The sequence below is a fragment of the Vulpes lagopus genome, chromosome 1 (genome assembly GCF_018345385.1).
Source record: "Vulpes lagopus strain Blue_001 chromosome 1, ASM1834538v1, whole genome shotgun sequence".
NCBI classification, from domain to species: Eukaryota; Metazoa; Chordata; class Mammalia; order Carnivora; family Canidae; genus Vulpes; species Vulpes lagopus.
The window spans coordinates 40671707-40694754 of NC_054824.1; the positions used below are offsets into that span (position 1 = coordinate 40671707).

Consider the following 23048-nt stretch of genomic DNA (forward strand, 5'->3'; position numbering starts at 1 on the left):
TGTTGCAGGTTTTCTTTCAGTAATTTATTCTGTTTTACTGCTGGGCAGCAACCTGATATGTGTGTCTATGTCACAATTTGTTTATCCACTCACCTGTTAGTGGAGATATGAGTTATTTCTAGTTTGAGATTATTATGAATAATGTTGATGTGAACATCTAGTGTAGATGTAGTTTCAATTTCATTCATTTTTCTTGGATAAATAGTAGAATTTCTGGGTTTAATGTTTAATGTACATTTAACTTTATAAGAAACTGCCAATGTATTTTCCAAAATGGTTTACCATTTTGCATTCCCACAATATGAGATTTCACATTGCTTCACATCCTTGTCAACTCTTACATCGTAAGTTTGTAATATCTTTCAATATAAGATTGTAAAATCCATCTGATGGATGTATAATAGTATTTCAGTATGGTTTTGATTTATATTTCCTTGGTGACTAATGAATACTGAGAATTTTTTGGTATTCTTATTGTGTATTTTCTTTAAAATGCCTGTTTATATCTTTTGTCCTTTTTTAAAATTAAGTTTTTGTTTTATGAGTGAGTTACAAGAATTCTTTATATACTTCACATTAAAAACTTTGTCAAATATATGTATTGTGAATGTTGTCTCTTTATGACTTGGCTTTATGTTTTCTTAACACTGTCATTCAAAGATGTTCCTTAAATTCTTACTGCAATTATTTTTCTCATATGCTTTCTTCTGGAAATTTTATGGTTTTAAACGCTCTTATATTTTAGGTTGTAGTCCATTTTAAGCTAATTTTGTGGGATGACATGACTTAAAGGTTTGTTTTCCATATGGATATTCAGTTGTTTCAGCAGCATTTTTGTCAAGACTGTTCTTTGCTTATTGACTTTCCTTGATACTTTTCTCAAGTCAATTCATCATGTGTATGTGTGGGTCTATTTCTGGACTTTGTCTTTTGTTCCATTGATTCATAAGTCCTTATGCTAAAACTTGATCACTGATGTGTTTTACAATCAGTCATGAAATTAAGTATTGTAAATTCTTCAGGTTTCTAAAAAAGATTTTATTTATTTGAGAGAGAGAGAATGAACGGGGTGAGTGGTAGGGGAAGAAGCAGATTTCCCTGAGCAAGGAGCCTGATGCAGGGCATGATGCGGAGCTCAATCCCAGGACCCTAAGATCATGACCTGAGCCAAAGGCAAGTGCTTAACTGAGCCACCCAGGCACCCCTTTGGTTTTGTTTTTCTTTTTCAATATTGTTTTAGCTATGGTAGATTCATTGCATTTCTATACAAATTTTAGAATCAACTTAGAATTCTACAGAACACCTACTGGGATTTCTATTTGGATTACTTTGAATCTGTATGCAGATTTGGGGAGAACTGATATTGTAAACTTGAGAAATGAGAGTTCGTTCCAGTGCACAACAAGCCAGTAAAAACTGAGGCTGGCCTTTCCCAGTCAGGAAAGGCTGTTTATTGCTGTGGCACCACCCAGGATAATAGGGAGCTAATGCTCTAAAGACCTGAACTACATGGTGGCTTGCAAGGGAGGGTTTTTAAAGGCAAATGACAGGACCCCTCCTGTCAGTGGGGTCCGCCTTCTTAGGAGGCCCATGTTAGGAGGTGCTCTGGTGCTGCTTAGTCTGGTACCCCAGAGGTCTCTTCCATCTCAAGAGTTTTGGAATCTGAAAAATACCTTTATGTTTTATGTTAGAAATTTCATTACATTTGGTACGTTTGGTGATTGTATCTTTACTTTTAAGCTAGTGGGGTTGTATTCCTACAGGTTCCCTGGCCAATCCAGCTGTGCGCAGGGATGGTAAGACCTTTAGTATTCATTCTTTAATCTGAACTGACAAGATGGGTGCCGGCTTTAATATTTTAATACTGAATCTTCCAGTCCATGAACATGAAATATTTCCATTTGTTTATGATATCTAAAAGTTTTCTCTGCAGTATTTTGTAGTGTTCAGTACAGAGGTCTTGCAAATATTTTGATAAATTTATCTGTATCTTTGTTTATACTGTTACACATGATTTTGTTTAATTTCAAGTATCAATTATTGGCTTCTTACTTTGTAGAAATTTGTTTTTGTACAATTGATCTCCTATCATGCAACTTGGCTAAATTATTACTTGTAGTAGCTTTAATATAGATTGCTAAGGAAATTTTATGAACATGAACATGTTAGCTACTATAAAAGACAGTTTTGTTTCTTCCTTTTCAATTTAAGAGTTCCAAGTGCTCTTTTTTTTTTTTTTTTCTTATTGCACTGGCTAAAATCTCCCATACAATCACCTTACCACTCATTCTTTTTGTTACATAGTGTATTATTCTTGAATATGGATCTAAATTCATTTTCTGGGCCTGTTAGGAATAATAGGAATAATTAGGAACAGTTAGGAATAATAGGCATGCCTGAAGAAAAACTCTGGGAATACACACTTATTGTTATATAATTGAGGGTTTAACATGAATGTGAAGGGATAAGCATTGCTTTTTTTACTTAGATGAAATATGAAAATTATTTATTCATCACTTCTCTGTGACAGTTGATATAATTAAAAAATAGGAAGCCACATGTTCTTAGTGCTTCTTAAACATTAGCATCCAAATAGTGGAAGAAGGTAGAGACAGGTTTGCTCATCCTTCTGCATTGCTTAGTACATGCCGAAGGTGACATAAGACCTGTGAGAAACTCCTGATACAAAATTTCCTTGAAGTTATACTCTATCTCAAAATTTTGTGCTAGTATTGCCTTTTACTCTGTATTCTAATCCATGTTTTTTTATTATAAAATGAATTAGATTTAAATTTTTGCAAATGCAAAAGTTCAGAGTTCTATGATTATACAACTTTTTATGAGAAAATATAATATCTTTCATAAGAGTAGACCTCCATGAGATACCTACTGATCTTGTGATTTCACATTGCCATGTATGCTGTAGGGTTTGCAGGTGTGGACTGGGCTGTCACATACATCTGGTTTTGAGTACTTGTTCTGATCCTCACCAGAGGATGTAAACTCTTGTTACTTCACCTTTTTCTTGTCTTGTCTTTTTTTTTTTCCACTTTATTTTTGAGAGAGAGAGAGCGCACGCACACGCAGGGGCAGGCAGTGGGAGAGAAAAACTTTCGCAGACTTCTCACTGAGCTTGGAGCCTGACATGGGGCTTGATCACACAACCCTGAGATCTTGACCTGAGCGGAAATCAAGAGTCGGACGCTTAACCGACTGCACCACCCGCGTGCCCCATTACTTCACCTTTCTAAACCTTAACTTTTCTCATCCTTCTAATGGAGTTATCTACTTACCTTATTTTTGTTATGGGAATTAAAAGAAATAATGTATGTAGTGTTAGTGCCTTTTGATGTAAACAGCTCAGAAAACTGCAGCTGCTGTTGTTACAGTTCTATATATATGGGATTTTTTAACTTAACTTAAATACTGCCATAGAACTCAAGGGAAAAAATCAGTTTTGTATTGCAGACATTTATAAAACTAAGCATCTAATTAGAATAAGTTAATGGCTTCTACAAACAGCATTTATATATAATACCAAACACATCTAAGCATACAGTCTAATGTTAATTAAATACTTGGTTAATTTCTCCCCATCAGGAGGGCATATGTTAAGCTTATACAGCTAATTGGCCTTGGTAACCTTTAGGTTCATTAGGTTTTAAATACAATTTTTGATATATACACACATATACCTCCTATTATGTACATACTTCTTATATTTACATAGAAAGTATAAATTCATGTCTATAATTACATAGATATTTTTCACACTTTTTTATTGTGGTTTATTTATTTTTTCATCTCAAACAGAAACATTGTGCCCATTAAACAGGAACTCCCCATTCCTCACCCACTTCCCCCAACCCTCATCCCATAATGACCTCTATACTGCTTTCTGTCTCTGAATTTGCCTATTCTAGTATCTCATATAAATGGAATTGTACTGTATTTGTTCTTTTATATATGGCTTATTTCAATTTGTATAATGATTTTCAAGATTCATCCATATTATAGATGTATCAAAATTTCATTCCTTTTAAGATTAAATAATATTCTGTTATATGTATATTTCCATTTTGTTTATCTGTTAATGTACATTTGGGTTGTTTCCAACTTTTGGTTATTGTGAATACGGCTGTGGTAACTGATATACAACTCTGTGTTGAGTCCCTGCTTTCAATTCTTTTGAATATATACTTAGAAATAGAATTACTGGATCATATTCTAGTTTTGTGTTTTTACTTTTTGAGAAACCTGAAAACTGTTTTTCACAGTGGCTGTATCATTTTATATTCCCACCAGAAATGCACAAGGCTTCCAATTTTTCCACATCCTTGCAAACACTTATTTTCTGTTGTTTTGATAATAACCAATCTTGTGGTTGTGAAGTGTCATCTCATTGTGGCTTTGATTTACATTTCCCTAATAATTAGTGATGTTGAGCATCTTTTCTTTTCTTTTTTTTTTTTTTTTGAGCATCTTTTCATTTGATTATTGGCCATTTGTGTATTTTCTTTGGAGAAATATTCATTCAAGTCCTTTGCCCATTTTTAAATTATTTGTATTGTCAAGTTGTAAGAGGTTGGTTTTTTTTTTTAATAGTCTGAATATTAACCCCTCATCAGATAAATGATTTGCAAAGATTTTTCTCCCAATCTTAGGTTGTCTTTTCATTATATTAATAGTGTTCTTGATAAACAGAAGATTTTAATTTTGATGAAGTCCAATTTATTTAATATTTTTTGTTGTTGCCTATGCTTTGGTGTCTTATCCAAAAAATAATTGCCAAGTCCAGTACCATGAAGATGTTTTCCCCTTTTTATCCCTAAAAGTTTAATAGTTTCAGCTTTTAGGTGTAGGTCTTTTGATAACTATATTGAGTTAACTTTTGTATATGGTTAAGGGTAGAGGTCTAGTTTCATTCTTTTGCATTTGGCTGCCCTTTGCCCAGCACTATTTGGTGAAAAGATAGATCTTTTCCAATTGGGTGATCATGGCACCATTGTCAAAAATCACTGGATCATACATGAGAGAGTTCATTTCTGGTATCTGTTCCATTGGTTATATATCTGCCTTTATGCCAGTACCAAATTGTTTTGATTACTATAGCTTTTACTAAGTTTTGAAATCAGGAAACATGAGTCTTAAAACTTTGTTTTTCTTTGGCAAGATTGTTTTGGCTATTTGGGTTGTTTTTTGTTTTTTGTTTTTGTTTTTGTTTTTTTGAAATTGCATATAAATTTTAGGATGGAGTTTTCTGCTTCTGCAAAAAAAACACCTTTGTATTTTTTACAGGCATTGCATTGATTCTGTAGATCACTTTCAATGGTATTGATATTTTAACAATATTGTGTTTAGGTCCATGACCAAAGTGTGGCTTTATATTTATTTATGTCTATTTGAGTTTCTTTCAGCAGTGTTTTCTGGTTTTCAGTATGTAAATCTTTTGTCTCGTTTTAATTTATTCCAAAGCATTTTATTATTTTTGGTTTGTTCCGTTTATTTGAATCAGATATTTGAATAATGATATTCATAATTAAAGAACTAGCAAAAGTTTCTTTTTCCACTTGTCCCACTAATCTAACCCCCAACATATACAAACAAACACAACTAACTTTCATTAGGTAAGCCAGCAGTGAAAAATTATTTCATCATACACAATGCTTAGTTGTTTTGAAGGTGCATGGGAATATTTAAATTTTTTTTTTACAAATATTTTTGTCATGCTAGAACCCTTTGAAATTAACTATGAATTATGTTTAAAGATATAGCAGATTTCCTTTCTCAGAATAATATTTAAAACATGTATGTTTTTGTTGTGGTCATGGTGGTTTGTTTTAGGCCACACTATTTGAATATGTCTAAAGACAAAGACTGGCACTTTCTAACTTTAAAAGAGTTTTATTAAATATTTTATTGGAAGTATAAGTGTGCATTCCAGATTTTTATTTGACACTATTTGAGAGATGTACTTTAATGCAGGTGCTTCTTAAGATGTGTTTTGGGTGGTTTAGGTTGGTAGTAATTGTCTACTAGAGTTTTTGTAATGTACAGTATTTTTTTGTAAATTGCCAGTAACCTTATGGTATGGATATTGAAGTTTCATATAAGAATAAACCCACTTGTAAGTGACCTAACCCATCTTTACATTGGTACAGTAATGAAACTCAAGTATATAAAAAAGCGTGGATTGGGTCTTGGAGGTCAGTGACTGATCAATATATAACCTTTAGTGTTTGTGTGGAAGAACAACTTGTTTAATATATGTGGTTGATTCATTAACATTAAACTTAAGACCCAACAGTAGAATACTCATGCCTGGACAAAGCTTATATAACACTTGCATTTTTCTCAGTTGTCACAGCCTTCTTAGTCTTAGGGACATTAGACAGCACTATGCTCCTGGGCTGTTTGAAAGTGCAAAAGTACCAACACGAAAGCACAAAAATCCAAAAAATGTAGCACTAAATAGACAAAGGATACTTGTTTACCAAATGGGAGCTGAAATAAAAAAGAGTGTTGCCTTGTTGTGGAATCCGGGAACTTGCACATCAGGTGACTTAGATTTTTCATTTCTCTGCACATACCCCAGAGGACCACAAGTGCCCCAGGTATTGATTTTAAGGTTGTAAATAAATTGTAGTGAGTAGATGAATTTGCAAATACAGAATCCTCAAATGAGAATCAACTGTACCTATAAGTAAAAATAAAAAAAATTCCCAAATCCAACAAGTGCTCTCTCTAGCTCTCGCTGTTAAACTTTATGTTTAAACAAAGATAGTGTGGGGAGGATTGCATGGGAGAGAGAAGAGGAGATTTGGAGGTGGGCCTAAGATAGATCTGAAGTGCCCTAAAAGTTAAATGAAATAAGCTAGTCACAAAAAAATAAATATTGTATAATTACACTTATAGGAGGTATCTAGTATAGTCAAATTTGTAGAAATAGAAAGTAGAAGGTGGCCAGTGGTTGGGGAGAAGGAGACATGGGGAGTTAATTGATACAGAGTTTCAGTTTTGCAAGATAAAAAGAATTCTTGGATATGGTTGCACAACAATGTGAATGTACTTAACACTACTAAACCGTGCACTTAAAAAAGATTCAGTTGGTATGTTTTATGTTATGTATCTTTTATTGCTATTTTAAAAATAGAAGAAAAAAAAAACAAATGACCAAAAACTAGGGAGAAATGAAGAGTTGGACTTAGGGAAAAAATGGAGGAAAGCACAATTAATTTCAGAAGACAAAATTACAGGGTGTCCAAAGGAGAATAGATTCAAATAAAATTTAATATGTGGCACTGAAGAAAGGTAGGAAACAACCAAGAGAAAGAAAGCAAGATGAGGTAGAATCAGTGTTGAAGCAGAAGAGAAAGAAAACTACATATGTATAATTGGTGTCTACACAGTAGCAAAACAAAACAAATTAGCCATATTTCAAAAAAATCCACAATAGACAGACATGTATCTACATACTGAAAGAGCCACTTTGTACCTGGGAAAATTTATGTGCATTTTCCTTGCAACACTGACAAAATTAAAGGAGAGCCTTCAAGATTTCCAACTAAATCAACTGACTTGCAAGGGCAACATAGATCTCTATTGGACTTCTCAAAAAAACATGATAAAGCAAGGCAAGAATGGGGGAACATTAAAAAAGACTCCGTGAAAAAGTATGAAGCCAGAAATTTATATTTAGCCAAACTGTCTTAGAAAAGTAGTTCTTAAACATTCAAGAACTCAAGGAATTCTGTATTCATGTTCTTTTGAGAAATCCACTAATTAACAAGCTCTAACCAAGAGGTGAGAAGGAAAATATGAATAAAGGAAATAAAGATGAATATATAATATTTCAGATCTATGAAGAAAAGGTGTGAGCAAAGACTGTGTATAAATATATGTTCTGTCGAAACTAATCATGCAATTAAGAAAGAAAGAGAAGTCGGATTTCTCATAGATTAGTGTATGACCAATAGGTGGGAGTTGGATACATAAAAACTAAGCGACTCTATACCAAAGTGCTAAATAAAAAAATGGGCTAAGGGTATTTGAATATTGAAGTACGCTAAAACAAATATAAATCTTCTTGACAAAAGGGAACTAAAAGAGTGGAGAACACATTAAGTAAGAAAGAAACTCAAGAAATATACACATGATTGTCAGACAATAAGATTGTTAAGATTAATGTTCCAGGCATATCAGTAAATATGGGTGGACCTAACTCACTATTAAAAAAAATTTTAATTTTCCTCATGAAGCAAGATATAAACAAGATATGTTGTTTAAAGGAGCCACCTAAAATAGATTGACAAAGGCTAAAAATGTGTGTTGATATACTAGGCAAATGGAAATAATAAGAAAACATTTCGTGATCTTGATATTAGATAAAGTAGAATTTAAAGCCAAAAAATATTAAATCCAACAAAGGATCCTTTTTGTGATAGAATCCCTTCTTCCTCCCATAATTATTTCCACGCCCTAATCCGTGGAACCCTTCTTATGTTACATAAAGTGGCAAAAGGGACTTTGCAGATGCAATTATACTTATAGACTTTAAAGAGGTTATCCAGGATTTTCTGGGTGGGCCCAGACTACTAACATGAGCCTTTAGAAGCAGGGAACTTTTTGGCCTGAATCAGAGATAATGTGGTATCAGAGATAGTAAAAGAGTGAGAAAGACTTGACTTGCCATTATTAATTTGAAGATGGAAGGAGCAGTGTGGAAAAAAATGGAAACAGCCTAAGGAATTGAGAGGCTCTCAGTTGATAGCCAGCAAGGACTGTAAGTAAAGATCCGTAGCCCTGTCCTCTCAAAGAACTGAATTCTGTGAACAATCTGAAAGCATGAAGTGATTCTTCCCCAGAACATCCTGGAGGGAATACAGCTCTGCTGACAACTTGGTATTTTGGCTTTGTGTGATCTTTTTTTTTTTTTTTTAATATTTTTTTTTTTAATTTTTTATTTATTTATGATAGTCACAGAGAGAGAGAGAGGCAGAGACACAGGCGGAGGGAGAAGCAGGCTCCATGCACCGGGAGCCCGATGTGGGACTCGATCCCGGGTCTCCAGGATCGCGCCCTGGGCCAAAGGCAGGCGCCAAACCGCTGCGCCACCCAGGGATCCCGGCTTTGTGTGATCTTAAGCAGAGAACCAGTAGAGCTGTGCTGTGCCCAGACTTCTGACCCACAGAATAAGTAATAGACCAGTTGTTTTAAGCCACTAAATTTGTAGGAGTTTATCACTGTAGAAATAGAAAACTCATATACTTATTAATATGAAAATTCACAAGTCACAAGGAAGATAAAGTAGTTATGTACCAAAGAACACAGTAACCAACTTTATGAAGCAAGAAGTAGAAGAGATTCTAGGAGATCTAGATTGAAATATGTTAACTGAGAATAACATAACACCATAGTCAGGGTAAGACATTTGAGGTACACAAAATTGAATAAGAATATAGAAGGTCTAACATATAATCAGTAAGGTGTATATCGTAACTTCTGAATTTTACATCCCAATAATAATGACTATACCTTCTCTCCAAGTGCATATGGAACATTCACTAGATTGATTATATATTATGTTATGAAGAAACTGTCAGTAAATTTTACAGAGTAGATGTATTACAAACAACTCTTCTCTGATTGCAATGCATCATTAAAACTAGAAATTATAACAAAATCAATAAACTAAGGCATTTTTCACTTAGAAAATAACCTTATATTCAACTCTTGGATGAAAGGAGAGGAGAAAAACTGCAAAATTTCTAAAAATTAGTGATGGACACATGCTATTAGAATTTCTGGGGTACATTTAAAACTAATCAGGAAATGCAAAGCCTTAAATGCATTTATTAATGAAAATAAAAGGATAAAACTATGCACACTAAATTCCAAGCACAAAAGGCTAGCAGTGGAGCAAAGTGAACCAAAAGAAAGCACAAGGGAAAAAATAAACGTAAAAGCAGGAAACAATCAGGAAAAACAGATCAGTTAATATCCTTTCTATGTGTATGTTTTAATTAATAAATAAAACACTAACTTCATTGAAAGGAAACAGGGCCGATGGAGAAATGGTTGATGCTGGAAAAGTATGTAAGCCCACACCTGCTTATGTCAGAAGGAGAGGATGTGCTGAGGAGTAGCAGGGTATGATAAAAGGAACCCAATTAAAAGAGCTCCTGCTTCCTAAATCTGAGACCAGTTAAGTATCAAAATATATTAATATATTGATATAAATAATAGAGAAAGGAAAACTCTTCCCTACAGTGGAATTCTAATAAATGTAGAATGAATGTCAGAAAATCAGCATTTGGCAAACACCACAAACTGTTTCTTTTAAGAATAAATGAATACTAAAATTAGAAGGTGAGAGTTTGGTAACAACAGGATATTTGCATAAACTCAGAGTATTTCCCCAGAAGACTTATTAATTACAAAGAGAACAGTAGTAATTTTACAGTGGAAAAACATGACCTGAACCACCTTAACCACGTGATCCAAGGTAAGCTCATCAGTAATGAGGTGATAGATATATTGTGCCTCTGTCGTTTCTGCCAAAAATACATGAGCTGAATTGAGTGTGAGGAAATAGGCAACCCACCTTGAAGGATAAGGCAAGTAACTGCTCTGGACTCTTTAAAATCTAAAGGTCATGAAAATAAAAGTGATTTAGGAACTGTTGCAAATGAAAGGATATTAAAGAGGCAAAAGCAATGTATAACACTGAATCGCATTTTGGACCAGGAAAAAAAAAAACTTTTTTTCTGTAAAGGACTTCAGTTGGAACAATTGAAATTTGAATAAAGTCTATAGATTAGATAACAGCGTTCTATCAGTATTAATTTCTTGATATTGACAATTAAAATGTGATAATGTGAGAGAATTTGCTTTTAGAGAATAGGTACTAAAGTATTTTTCTGCAACTTACTCTCAAAAATAATAGTGCAGCCATATAGATGGAGAATGATAAAGCAAAGTAAATGTTAATATTTGTAGAATCTGGTTGGAAGGTAAACTAAAATTCTTTGTGCAATTTTCTCATATATCTGACATTATGTTAAGATAAAGCATTAAAGTCTTAACTTTTACCAAATCACCCTTACTCCCCCACCCCCAAATTTTGGCATTATCCTTACCATTTTTAATGTAAATTTTTATGAAAATCTCTTCCATAAGATTGTATTGAACTGAAGAAATTGCTTCTAATATATGGAAAATTATAACCATGACCAAGCTGGTATGATGCTGACAAATCATCATGAGAATCTTTGCAATAATAATAATTTTCTTCGCAGTATAATACTTTTTAGCCAGAACTGAGTATTATTGATTTAAATTAAAAAAAAAAAAAAAAACTTTTGTAGAACATTTAAAACCTGGAAAACTTAATTATCTTCATAGAACTATAACTTACAATGTCCTATCAAGATCTGATAATGAAAATCATGTGTTCTTACCTTCTCCCTATGAGGAAAGTCTTGAAGACTAATTGGTACCTAGAGTTAGGGGCCCTGGGACCCATGGCCATTTGCTATGTAATACTGGACATATGAAATCAGATGATCTCTGGAAAGAAGTAAGCTCAGTTTATGGTAAAATTTAAGTCCAGTTCTCCATTCCAAAATTCTCTTTTCAAACTCTTAACCTGGATTGACTTCATATCTTTTTATTGTAGTCATCTAATATTCTAAATGACTTTTCTAAGGCACAGATTCTTAATTTTAATGGAAGAATTATTTGGGAATCTTGTTAAAATACAAATTCTGATCTAGTCCGCCTGAGATAAGCCTCAAGAGTATGTATTTCCAACAAGCTCCCAGGTGATACTGATGCTTCTGGTCCATGACCACTCTTTGATTAACAAGATTCTAAGCAATTTTAAAGAGACATCATGCATCTGTTTCCGAGCCTCATTGTTACTAAAGCATTAGAAACCTAGAAAAACTAGAAACCTAGAAAAAAGAAAACCTTTTTGTTGCTCACATGCTTCAATATGCCTCAAAAACACAATTTTTTAAAAACATTCTTGACACCGGCCATTGCTTGGAAAGCCGTACCTGGTATTTTATTTAAGGTAACATTGATGATAAAATTCAATAGAAATTACTTTTTACACTTAAACTTTTGTTGGAGTCTCTAGGTGTGGTAACTTTCTACTTTTTTGGGTTATATTCTAGATACACAAAAGTTATTTTATGCATATATGAAGTTCACCTATGAAATCTGATAAGAAATATCTCTTTAAAAAAACAAAAAAACAACGCACCCTATATTATTTCATCCTATATTGCTTGGAAGTTTTGTTTCACATTGTCAGACAATATTAAATTCTAGGATCGTGGACGCCTGGGTGTCTCTGGTTGAGTGTCTGCCTTTGGCTCAGGGTGTGATCCTGCAGTCCTGGGATCGAGTCCCACATCAGGCTCTCTGCATGGAGTCTGCTCTTCCCTCTGCCTACATCTCTGCCTCTCTCAGCGTCTCTCATGAATGAATAAATAAAAATAATTTTTTTTATAAAATTCTAGAATCAGAGATTTATTTTAAGCTAATAAGCATCTTAAAACACAGAATGATTTTAGGAGAATGGTAAGTTTATTTTTGCTAAAATGATATAATGCTGCTTTCTAATACCATGCAGGGTTCAATTTAAATCAGATTTTCCCAGTTTCAGCACCATTGACATTTGGGCCCCAATGATGCTTTGCTGGGGAGAGTGAGTATTGTCCTGTGCATTGTATGATATTTAGCAGTATTCTTACCATTTGATGTAACGCTCCCCATCCTGCCCACCCTACCTCAAGTCATGATAGACTCTTTTTAAACATTGTTATATGTCCTTTGTGGGGGGGGGGGGGGTTCATCCAGTTTACAACCACTGATTTAAATGAAAAGAACATAGGGTTTTAAACTTAGTATAAAAGGGAAAGGGAAGAGATATGGGAGAATGGTATACTATTAATGAGATAGAGGAACTTCTAAATTTTCTTTGTTGGTAATGGAGAATTTTCTAGACAGTTGATCCATCATTGGTTAAGATAACATCACATATAAAGTTAGTAGTAGTAACAGTCAGTATATTTACTCTAACAGATAATGTCTTACTCAGTATTGCTCGGTATTCTTCATAGATTATAACATTTCACCTTTTTATTGTGGTTTAATGAAAGTAACATGATTATATCTGATTAATACACAGGAAAAAATGGGTTTCTGTCACATATATTTATATTTCTAAAACAACATTTTTAAAGAGGTCAATTTCCCCAACTTGATCTATAAATTTAATACAGTTCTGATCAAAATCCCAACAAGTTATTTTGTGGATATTGACAAATTGATTCTAAAACATACATGGTGAAAAATAAGACTTAGAATAACCACCATAGTACTTAAGAATAAAGTCAGAGGACTGACACCATTCACCCAGTGCTCATCCCATCAAGTGCTCCCCTCAGTGCCCATCACCCAGTCACCCCATCCCCCTGCCCACCTCCCCTTCCACTACCCCTTGTTCATTTCCCAAAGTTAGGAGTCTCTCATGTTTTGTCACCCTCTCTGGTTTTTCCCACTCATTTTCTCTCCTTTCCCCTATAATCCCTTTCCCTATTTTTTATGTTCCCTGTATGAGTGAAACCATATAATGATTGTCCTTCGATTGACTTACTTCACTCAGCATAATATCCTCCAGGAGACTTTTAAAGAGCTCCAGCCCCTTTCTGTTTCCTCAGGTGGCTGCTAGGCTTCTAGCTTTTACAGGCTATCTTCCAAGGCTACCATACAGTTAGAGAGGAGGAATTGGGGCTAGAGCAAGTTAAAATGCTCTAATGCTTTGTGTTCTTACCGAGATTTTGTCATTTTTCTTAAATGTCCTTGGACTGTTGCATGGCTTTGGTTAATTTCCCTAATGTGGAAAAAGTTAATTCTGACAATTTATGCCAGTTTCTTCATTGCGTTTATGGAGGAGATTTTCAGAGGTTCTTACCCCTCTCTCTTTACTGATGTCACCTCTATATCTTAGTCTTTATTTCAAAATTGACATTTTAGCTAAAAGTGGAATATTTAGGTCAATTCAAGGTGGTCATTACTGACATGATTCTGGAAGTGCTAATTTAAGTTCTCATTTAAGTATATGCATTTAAGTATATTTTGTTTTCTTGGTTTTTATAAAAGTTACATAATTTTTACATTATTCTATTAGGTAGCTGCGATTAAACAGTTTAACTGTGGGTCATTCATCTCAACAGATTGAGAAAACAGTCAAGATTTTTTTTTTCCTTTTCTTTTTCTACCCTAAAATGGATATCAAGGAACAGAATTTTAACCTCTGCTATTTCTGTGTTGTGTGTTTGTTCTAATAATTGGCATCTGGCAGTCATACTCCCTCATGCTACAAGCTATTTCTTATTAACAGTCTATTAGGAAGTGGTATGTATCGCTTGTAGATCCTCAGTTTAATTACATCGTCTTCTAGTTCACCCTAGGTATCAAATAAAGATGCTCAAATCTAGTAGAAAAAGATTGTGTAAGTTTCTTTATACCTTCCACTACTGGACTTTTGTTACTATAAAGGAGTCACTTAAACTTCTGTAGCATATGACTTCTGTCATATGCTTTTTTTAAAAAAGATTTATTTATTTATTTTAGAAGGAGAGAGACCATGTGAGCACAAGTCAGGGAGGGCCAGAGGTTGAGGAAGAGGGACAAGCAGATGCCACACTGAGCGCGGAACCTGATGTGGGGCTTCACCCCAACCCTGAGATCATGACCTAGCAAAAGTCAAGAGTCAGCTGCTCAAAAGACTGAGTCATCCAGGCACACCAGCAGTGATACCTTTTTTTTTTTTTTTTAATAAATGAATTCTCATGTGAAATTCCAGTATGTAAAATGGGTACATGCAGTGTTTTCAATTTCAGATAATGACTGTCCTTTTTGGTCCTCTCTTGCCAATTTTCTTTCCCAGTGAGTTCCAGAGGCACTCTTTCAGAACTGAAGAATTCCCTAGAACACAGCCTAAAATGTATCCCAAAATCCGTCTTTATATGTGGGGTAGGATGATGTTATTATTTTGCTCCATTTATCCAGGCAGAATTCTAAAGTATACTTAAACAATTATGTGGAATAAGATGAAAAACACCCTCACATTCATGAGGTAATCCATCTATTCCTATCAATTCCAGTCAAAAGAGAAGCCAAAAACACTTAACTGTGCTTAATTGGAATCTTCTTTTTTTTGTTCTGACTTTGTGGACTCTTCAGTCTACTTGTTGCTAGAACTTAGGGATGATGACAGAGAACAAAAAGAGCCTAAGTTTTTACTAACAAATTTCAGCCCTTTTTTATTCCTTAGAGACCCAGTTCTAAAGATTTTTTGCTTGTTTTCTCACCATCTCTAATATAAAGTTCATACGGTAGAGGGAAATATATTCTGCCAATTACAAAGCTTAATACATTTCTCCTCAGAAATATTGTTTAACATGACAGTTTCTTCAGTGCTGTTAGTACTCTCTATTTCAGGAATATTAGCAGTTATACAGACTTTTAAGGACCATGGTATGAGATATACACACACACAATATGTAAACAAAAACTACAAATTTATGTATGTGAAGCTATAAATTGTATGTATGTGTGTATAAAAGTTCTGTGTGGAAATGTTCCGGGTTCCCTTTTTTAATAACAGGTTTGTATAACCTGGCGAGTTTCATGGTTTTGTTTTTTTTGTGTATGTATGTAAGTCTTACTGTACTTTTCAGTTATCTTTGAAGTTTATATTTCATCATAACTGAATATGGACCTGTTATGTGACCTAACAGGGTCTTACTTGTTATTTAGTAATGAAGACTTTTAAATACTTTGTCTCTTTTGTATGTGTGTGTTCAGTCAAACAATCTCATAATGAAAATTTGGATGACAAATGCCTAGGATTATATACTAAATTAAAATATATCTTGGGTCATTTTATTTAGATCATTGTCATATGCTTGTAACTCATATTGAACATAATGGTTTTGTGCTTTTAATATCAACTTCTAGAGCTATATTTTAATGATTTTTTTTTAACTTTTAGATCATTTGGGGAATATTTTTCATCTTGGTTGCATTGCTGTTTGTAATTTCTCTCTTCCTATCAAAGTAAGTATAGTACACTTATTTTCTAAAGCACACACATCCTGTGATGTTATACAGTTTCCATACTGGATTCCATTAGTGTATCCTATTCATCTTTGGTTATTTTTCTTGAAGTGTTCTACAGCATTAACTCAAAGAATGACTAGAAAGTTGCAATAATAGATGGTATTTCTTTTTTCTGTATCAGTTGAACAGTGTCTGTAAGGTATTTAAGTGAGGTTTAATTTGTTATCCATGGTTTTCTTTGACTTTGTGGAATCTGCATGCTTAAGTTATGATATTTTTCTAAGTTAATTGAAAATGTGCTAATATAATAAATAAATTCACTTTTTAAATTTTTGTTGTTTTAGTTTGGATAAAGCCCTTCATTCAGCTGGAATAGATTCTGGTTTTATAATTTTTGGAGCTAACCTAAGTAATCCACTGAATATGCTTTTGCCTGTACTACAAACAGTGAGTAAAAAAAAAAAAAACAAAAAACAGTCATTGTATTCTCCAGCAAAAATTCTCACACTCTGTCAAATTATTATGTTAACAAACTATTAATACTTGGCAATATATGCTTATGCCCTCTGTTGATTTGGCTCTTTATTTATATATAACTTCGACATTGATATATTATTTTAAAGATTATTACATTGATATATTGCTGAGCTCTTATACATAATTTGATTTGGCATACATTGTAATACCTCAGATGAGCTTTTCCAAGTAATTCCTATTTTAAATTTTTAATGAAGTCTTTCATTCCATATGTAAATGTAATTTTAGTTTAATTTATTATAGGATTTTTCTTAGGATAATAGTACTAAGCAATTTGGTAACAGTTTAGTAATTGTTTTTTTGGAAGATTTTTTTTTTTTTGTATCATAGTAGCATGATTTAAATCAGGGTTGATATTTTACACATTTGTCAGATATTAATTATGTAGTTTCAGTTAATTTTACATGACTTCTAGTGCCCTGTTTATGTGTTAAATTAAATTTTATTTTTTTTTTCAGGTGTTTCCTCTTGATTATATTCTTATAACAATTATTATTATGTACTTTATATTTACTTCAATGGCCGGAATTCGAAATATTGGCATATGGTTCTTTTGGGTTAGAGTGAGTATAGCAATATTAATTTTGATTTTTTTCATCATTTGTACATAATCTCTATTACTACAAATTAACTTAGATTTATAATATGAAAGTTGTAAATATCTTGCTATTAAAAGTGATGGAAGTATTGGCTTCTTCACTTCATGTTAGCATAAAGGTGCTTTTTATCTAAAAGTGGTGGTTTTTCAATGGGCAAGTTTGCTCCCTGTGTACATTTGGTTTTCGGTTGTTAAAACTAGTGGGTATTACTGGTGTCAAGTGGGTAGAGGCCAGGGATTCTGCTAAACATTCTGGATTGCACAGGGCAGCCTCCCATAACAAAGACTTACCCAGCTCCAAATGTCAAGAGTGCCAAGGTTGGGAAACTCTGGTCTAAAAGTTAAATTATTTTCCTTAGTGTTTGGTGCATGGAAACACATTGAAGTACAAATGAATACACTGAAGCTCAAAAGATGGCCCTTCATACTAAGATTTCTATATGACCGGAGAAGAGTTATTTTGAGATAAGAATTTCAAAAGATGATTCAGGTAGAGATTACTTCTACCTGTGAGTAAGAGAAAACCCAGTTAAATAGTGGTTTGAACTAATAAAAGATTTCTTGCTAAAAAAAAATCTAGCGTTGCTTTGTAGCTCAAAAATGTCAAGTGCAACATCTCTGTAATCCTCTTGGCTTCTCCCTCATGATTGTAATATAGCTGCTGCAGCTCCATTTATCCTGTTCATGTTCCATTAGAAAAATATATCAACAAAGCAATGCTTTCCCAGAAATTCCCAGCAGCCTTCTTTCCTTTTGATGTTTAATATTTTATCACTGCTAGGTATGACTAGATGTAAGGGAAACTGGGAAATGTCAATTTTTAGGTGTTCATGTTATCATCCCATCCAGAATTGGCACTCTTTTACTCTATATTATACTAAAATCTGTTAGTAAAACAGGGAAGTGATTTCTTAGTTGCTAAAATAAAAATGTGCTCTGCCATTGAAATGAAGTAAGTCCCCTGGCTCATTGTATTTGTTAAAACATGTTTTAGTTTTCCTTTATTATAGATATATATGAAAATATTTGCAGTCAGATTAATATAAATTATTATAAGCTAGAACTTGTAACAGTATAATATGAGAATATCATGAGTATTTCATAGAAATGAGTATTTATAAATGCGTGGCATGTCTGTTCTTGTGTAGTAATATTATATAAAACCATGAATATATTACTAATGCTTATAGTTTAAACTCATTCCTCTAATCTTTAGATAGCATTAGTGGTAACTCATAATTCTCCTTAGTACTATAAACTTATAACAGATGCTATTATGTAATAAGTTTGGAAGATTTGTCTGGAAACCAACCAGGTGAATACTAATATATAATTTATTCTCTAGGTCTTCAGTTTTTCAAGGATGATTTATAGGATCCTTTGAATATAGTTGCTTTACTGTGACTTTAAAATAAACATAAATCTAAAACTAAACGCTTTACAGAGAAAAAAATGTCTTTGTCATTCACGTAATCATTTGAAATGATCAAGAATTTTTTTTTAAGATTTTATTTATTAGGCAGCCTGGGTGGCTCAGTGGTTAAAGCGCCTGCCTTCTGCCCAGGGCGTGATCCTGGAGTCCCAGGATTGAGTCCCACATCAGGCTCCCTGCATGGAGCCTGCTCCTCCCTCTACCTGTGTCTCTGCCTCTCTCTCTCTCTGTGTCTATCATGAATAAATAAATAAAATCATTAAAAAAAAAAAGAAACATGTAGTATCCACTTAACCGTGGATTCTTTAAAAAAAAAAAGATTTTATTTATTTATTCATGAGAGACACAGAGAGAGACAGAGACATAGGCAGAGGAAGGAGAAGCAGGCTCCATGCAGGAGCCTGATGCGGGACTCGATCCTGGAACTCCAGGATCACGACCTGAGCCAAAGGCAGACGCTCAACTGCTTGAGCCACGCCACCCAGGTGTCCCTGATTAAGAACTCTTACTCTTTATTTTAGAAAAAAGAAATGCTTGGTTGAACTGTATTCATTATTACCTCTAACACATAAAAAGGACTTAGTGCCTTAAAATTAAAGCATATTGCTGAAATATTGTTACTGTCTTTTTTCTTTTCAGCTGTATAAAATTAGAAGAGGTAGAACCAGGCCCCAGGCACTCTTATTTCTTTGCATGATACTTCTGCTTATTGTCCTTCACACTAGCTACATGATTTATAGTCTTGCTCCCCAATATGTTATGTATGGAAGCCAAAATTATTTAATAGAGGTAAGTGCAAAATTTTGAACGTCATCATTTTGGTATTTTAAAAATAGTGATATTTACAACCAAATTTTAATTTGTGAAGGCTGGTATAAGATAATAACTAAACAGATTAAGTTTAACATTGCTTAAACAGGTTTTTCATTCCCTTTTTGAGCATGTTTATGTTTGTTTTGTACAAGTTTTTTTTAAATAATACTCTGAATTTTATTATAATGGTTCTTTAAATGGATTCCATGGTGCTATGCTCCTGAGCTTTATCTTGGTCCTTTATTAAAATTCATAATATTTCTTTTGAAATAATACTTTAAGTAGTTTTATTAATATAGCTCCCAAAAAGTTTTGATGAGCAAAGTATGTCTGATTATTGGAACTGTGAATCCCATAGGAAAGACTAAAAATATTTTATTTGTGGGTTGTCTGAGCTTTCTTTTAACATGACAATTGTCCTCTTACCTGTTACACCCCAACGTTGATTTTTCAGAAGCCAGCTGTGGGTCCTGATTGTAACTGGACAGCTAACTTGGTGTTTTTGACAGTTTAAAATATTTTGACCATATCTGATTCTACCTCTGTGTAATTCTTTTCTTTTTCCTAAAATACCTCTCACTCTACTTAATAATGCAAATCACATCTGTGTTTCATGTTCTAGTTCAAGTTTTGCTGTAATGGAGTCTTTGGTTACTAATCTAGTCTGCCCAGATCACTCCTTTTTAGCCTGTACTTCCTCCATTCTTTACTTTAACATGTACTTAGTAACAAATATATAACAAGCACATTAAACCTTCCCTCATATCATACTAATAAATATTGCCGGTGGTTGAAAAATCAATTCATTGACAGATATTAATAATGTAGGTGGAACAAATATAAGGCACAAACTATTATAGAGGTACATGAGTAACCTGGGTTTGGGAGACAGTACTAGAAGATCACCTGAATCGTGTTTTCCACTTCTTATATCTTTTTATTCTCTTCTGGCCTTATCACCTGCACCTGGTTCACTAGGTCATGCTTATTAAACTTTCTTCTATGAATAAATGAAGGGAGATCATGCATTTGCATGGACAAAAGATATTCTTATTGCACAGTGGAAAAATAAGTAAGGTGTTTCTCTGGGAAGAAGCTCTGTTGTTCAGTCCAGTACTTAAAGATTGTTGCAAAAAAGTCCTAATTTGTTAAAATTTACCATAAATCCTTTTGTTCTAATTGTAATTTTGTGTAAAATTTACCTTTTAAAATATTAGCTAGGTGTAGTTTAACAGAAAACAGAATAAAATTCATAATATGCTTACTTTTTCATCCAATTATATTTCTTAATATATTTACATTTTAACTGTATTTTTGTCTTTTAGAGCAATATAACTTATGATGACCATAAAAACAATTCAGCCTTCCCTGTGCCAAAGAGATGTGATGCTGATGCCCCTGAAGGTAAGGCAGCTCTTATCAACTCTTTTAGAATTTATAACTCTATGAGAAAAGAGTTGGCTTGCATTTTGTTGCATTAATCATTTAATGCATCTATTTTAATATGTGGTGACAAAGTAACTTTTAGCAAGAAGAAATTGGTAAGTCTTTTCAATGGAAAATTTCTTTGTGATATATAGATTTCCATTAAGGAAAGGAGCATTATAAATTCGTTAGTTACTAAGTAACAAAAGGTAGTTACTATTTATTACATTTATTACTGAAATAAGAAATCACTTTTAAATGCCTTTTTTACCCCTTGAAAAACTCAAGATAGTTTTGGTGGAATCTAATTCTTAGAACCAAGACAAAAAGTACCTATGACTTAAAACTTTTCATTCATATACGTCTAGTTATTTTACTTAAGAATAATAATGTTAATGATAATAGCAGTTCACTTTTAAGAGCATATAACTGTTCCAGTTCCAGTTGTAACTGGAACTATGGTAAGTATTTTATGTGTATTCTAAGAAAAACTCTGTGATCCTATGCTTTTAACCTATTTTTAGAGATTTTTTCTTCTTTCTGTTTATTAAGGTAATTTTTTTCCTTTTGAATATTATTCTGTCCTGATTAAGGATTCCAGATTCATTTTTCATTTGCAGATTTTTCCCTACTCTTATCTTCAAAATGCTTTTCCCATCAGGGTAAAGTAATATTTCAAATGTAGTATATTTTTTCATAAATCACTCATGGGTGCCATTATAAAAAGATAAATTCTGAGTTTTTTAGTAGGGTCAACTGCAGACTGTGATGGTGTAATAGAAAGAATAGGCCTAGCCCAGAGTGGAAGTAATTAACTCCACCTTGAGGAGATTTTTGTTGTGCAGTGGTAGTCAAAAGAAAGGCTTTTGGAAAAGTGACACCAAAGCTGCATTTCAAGGTTAAAGAAGAATTTATCTGGTGTGCATCAGGGGAAGTTGTTCTGGGCCTAAGAAAAAAATGCACAATAAAATTATCATAAACTATATGGGTATGTGTTTAAAAGAATCTAAACCATTGTTATTGTATTTTAAATTCTAGGGGTAGGAGGTTGGAGGGAGAGAGGAAATGAGATTGAAAAGTTAGCGGTCAGATCACAAAATGTTTTGGAAAATAACTTAAAAGAGTCAATGAAGAGTTTTAAGCAAGATTCTAGAATGGCCCCCCAGTTACCAAGTAGTTTGGTAAATATTGGTATTACCAAATTGAGTTTAAAAATACATACTAAGATTGGACAGAATTGTAAGAAATGATTAGTTGGCCTGAGATAATCTCTAGGACATTTAGGTGGAGGTTTATAGGCAGTTGAAACTCAGTAAGGAACTAAGAGGGTAAAGAGAAGACTGAAAAATAGAAAAATGTTGATGAAAAGGAATCTAATTGTACTGAATAAAAAGGGATATAAATCAGTGACTGAATTGACATTAGTCTTCATGGAAATTCTTCATAGGGATTATGAGAAATTAGGCAGAAACTAAAGACATGCAGGGTCAAATAATTTTTTTTTTTAAATAGATTTTGAGAGACATCAGGGATGATGGCCTGGAACTAGTAGAACAGGAGAAATTGAAAAATATCAGAAAGGATGAATGATGGGACAATATCCAGTTCTAGAGGAGATGATATTAAGAACATCCAAGACAGGATGCGTTAGATAGAATGAAGGGTACCTCTTTCTCTAGATTGTGAGGAAAGAAGCAAGGACATGGACTCAAATAGTAGTTTCTTAGTGAGAGTGGGCAGGAAGTTGTTATTTGTATCTGACTGCCTCAGTTTCCTATGAAGTGTAAGTCCAGGTCATCTGCTGAGAATTGAGTAGGCCGTTTGGGGCCCATAATTCAGGAAAGCTGCAAAAGTTTTTGTTAGATAATGAAAGTGAATAAAGAGGGATCTCACTGAAGATAAATTAGTGATAGATAAATATGTCAGGGGACAGAGATGAGATTAACAATTTGTGTGTTTGTTGAACAAGTCTGTACAACCGATGTGATTATTCTTCATCAGTGCTTAGCTTTCTGGGAAGGGTAGTTTGAAGGTTTTAAGTAGGATGCAAAGGACAGGCTAAGAGTGATAGAATAAAGTGACCAACCACAGTCTGGGATGCATAGG

The 23048-nt window shown here is 33.4% G+C and overlaps 1 protein-coding gene across 1 annotated transcript in view; it reads left to right on the forward strand.

Moving 5' to 3' along the window:
* Nucleotides 1–23048, forward strand: part of LMBRD1 (LMBR1 domain containing 1) — a 110778-nt gene that overhangs the window by 67318 nt on the left and 20412 nt on the right. Inside the window, exons 10-14 of the mRNA XM_041761492.1 lie at nucleotides 16070–16134; nucleotides 16482–16584; nucleotides 17133–17237; nucleotides 19344–19493; nucleotides 20843–20921. Of these exons, the coding sequence (XP_041617426.1) occupies nucleotides 16070–16134; nucleotides 16482–16584; nucleotides 17133–17237; nucleotides 19344–19493; nucleotides 20843–20921 (502 nt within the window). The remainder of the gene's footprint in view (nucleotides 1–16069; nucleotides 16135–16481; nucleotides 16585–17132; nucleotides 17238–19343; nucleotides 19494–20842; nucleotides 20922–23048) is intronic.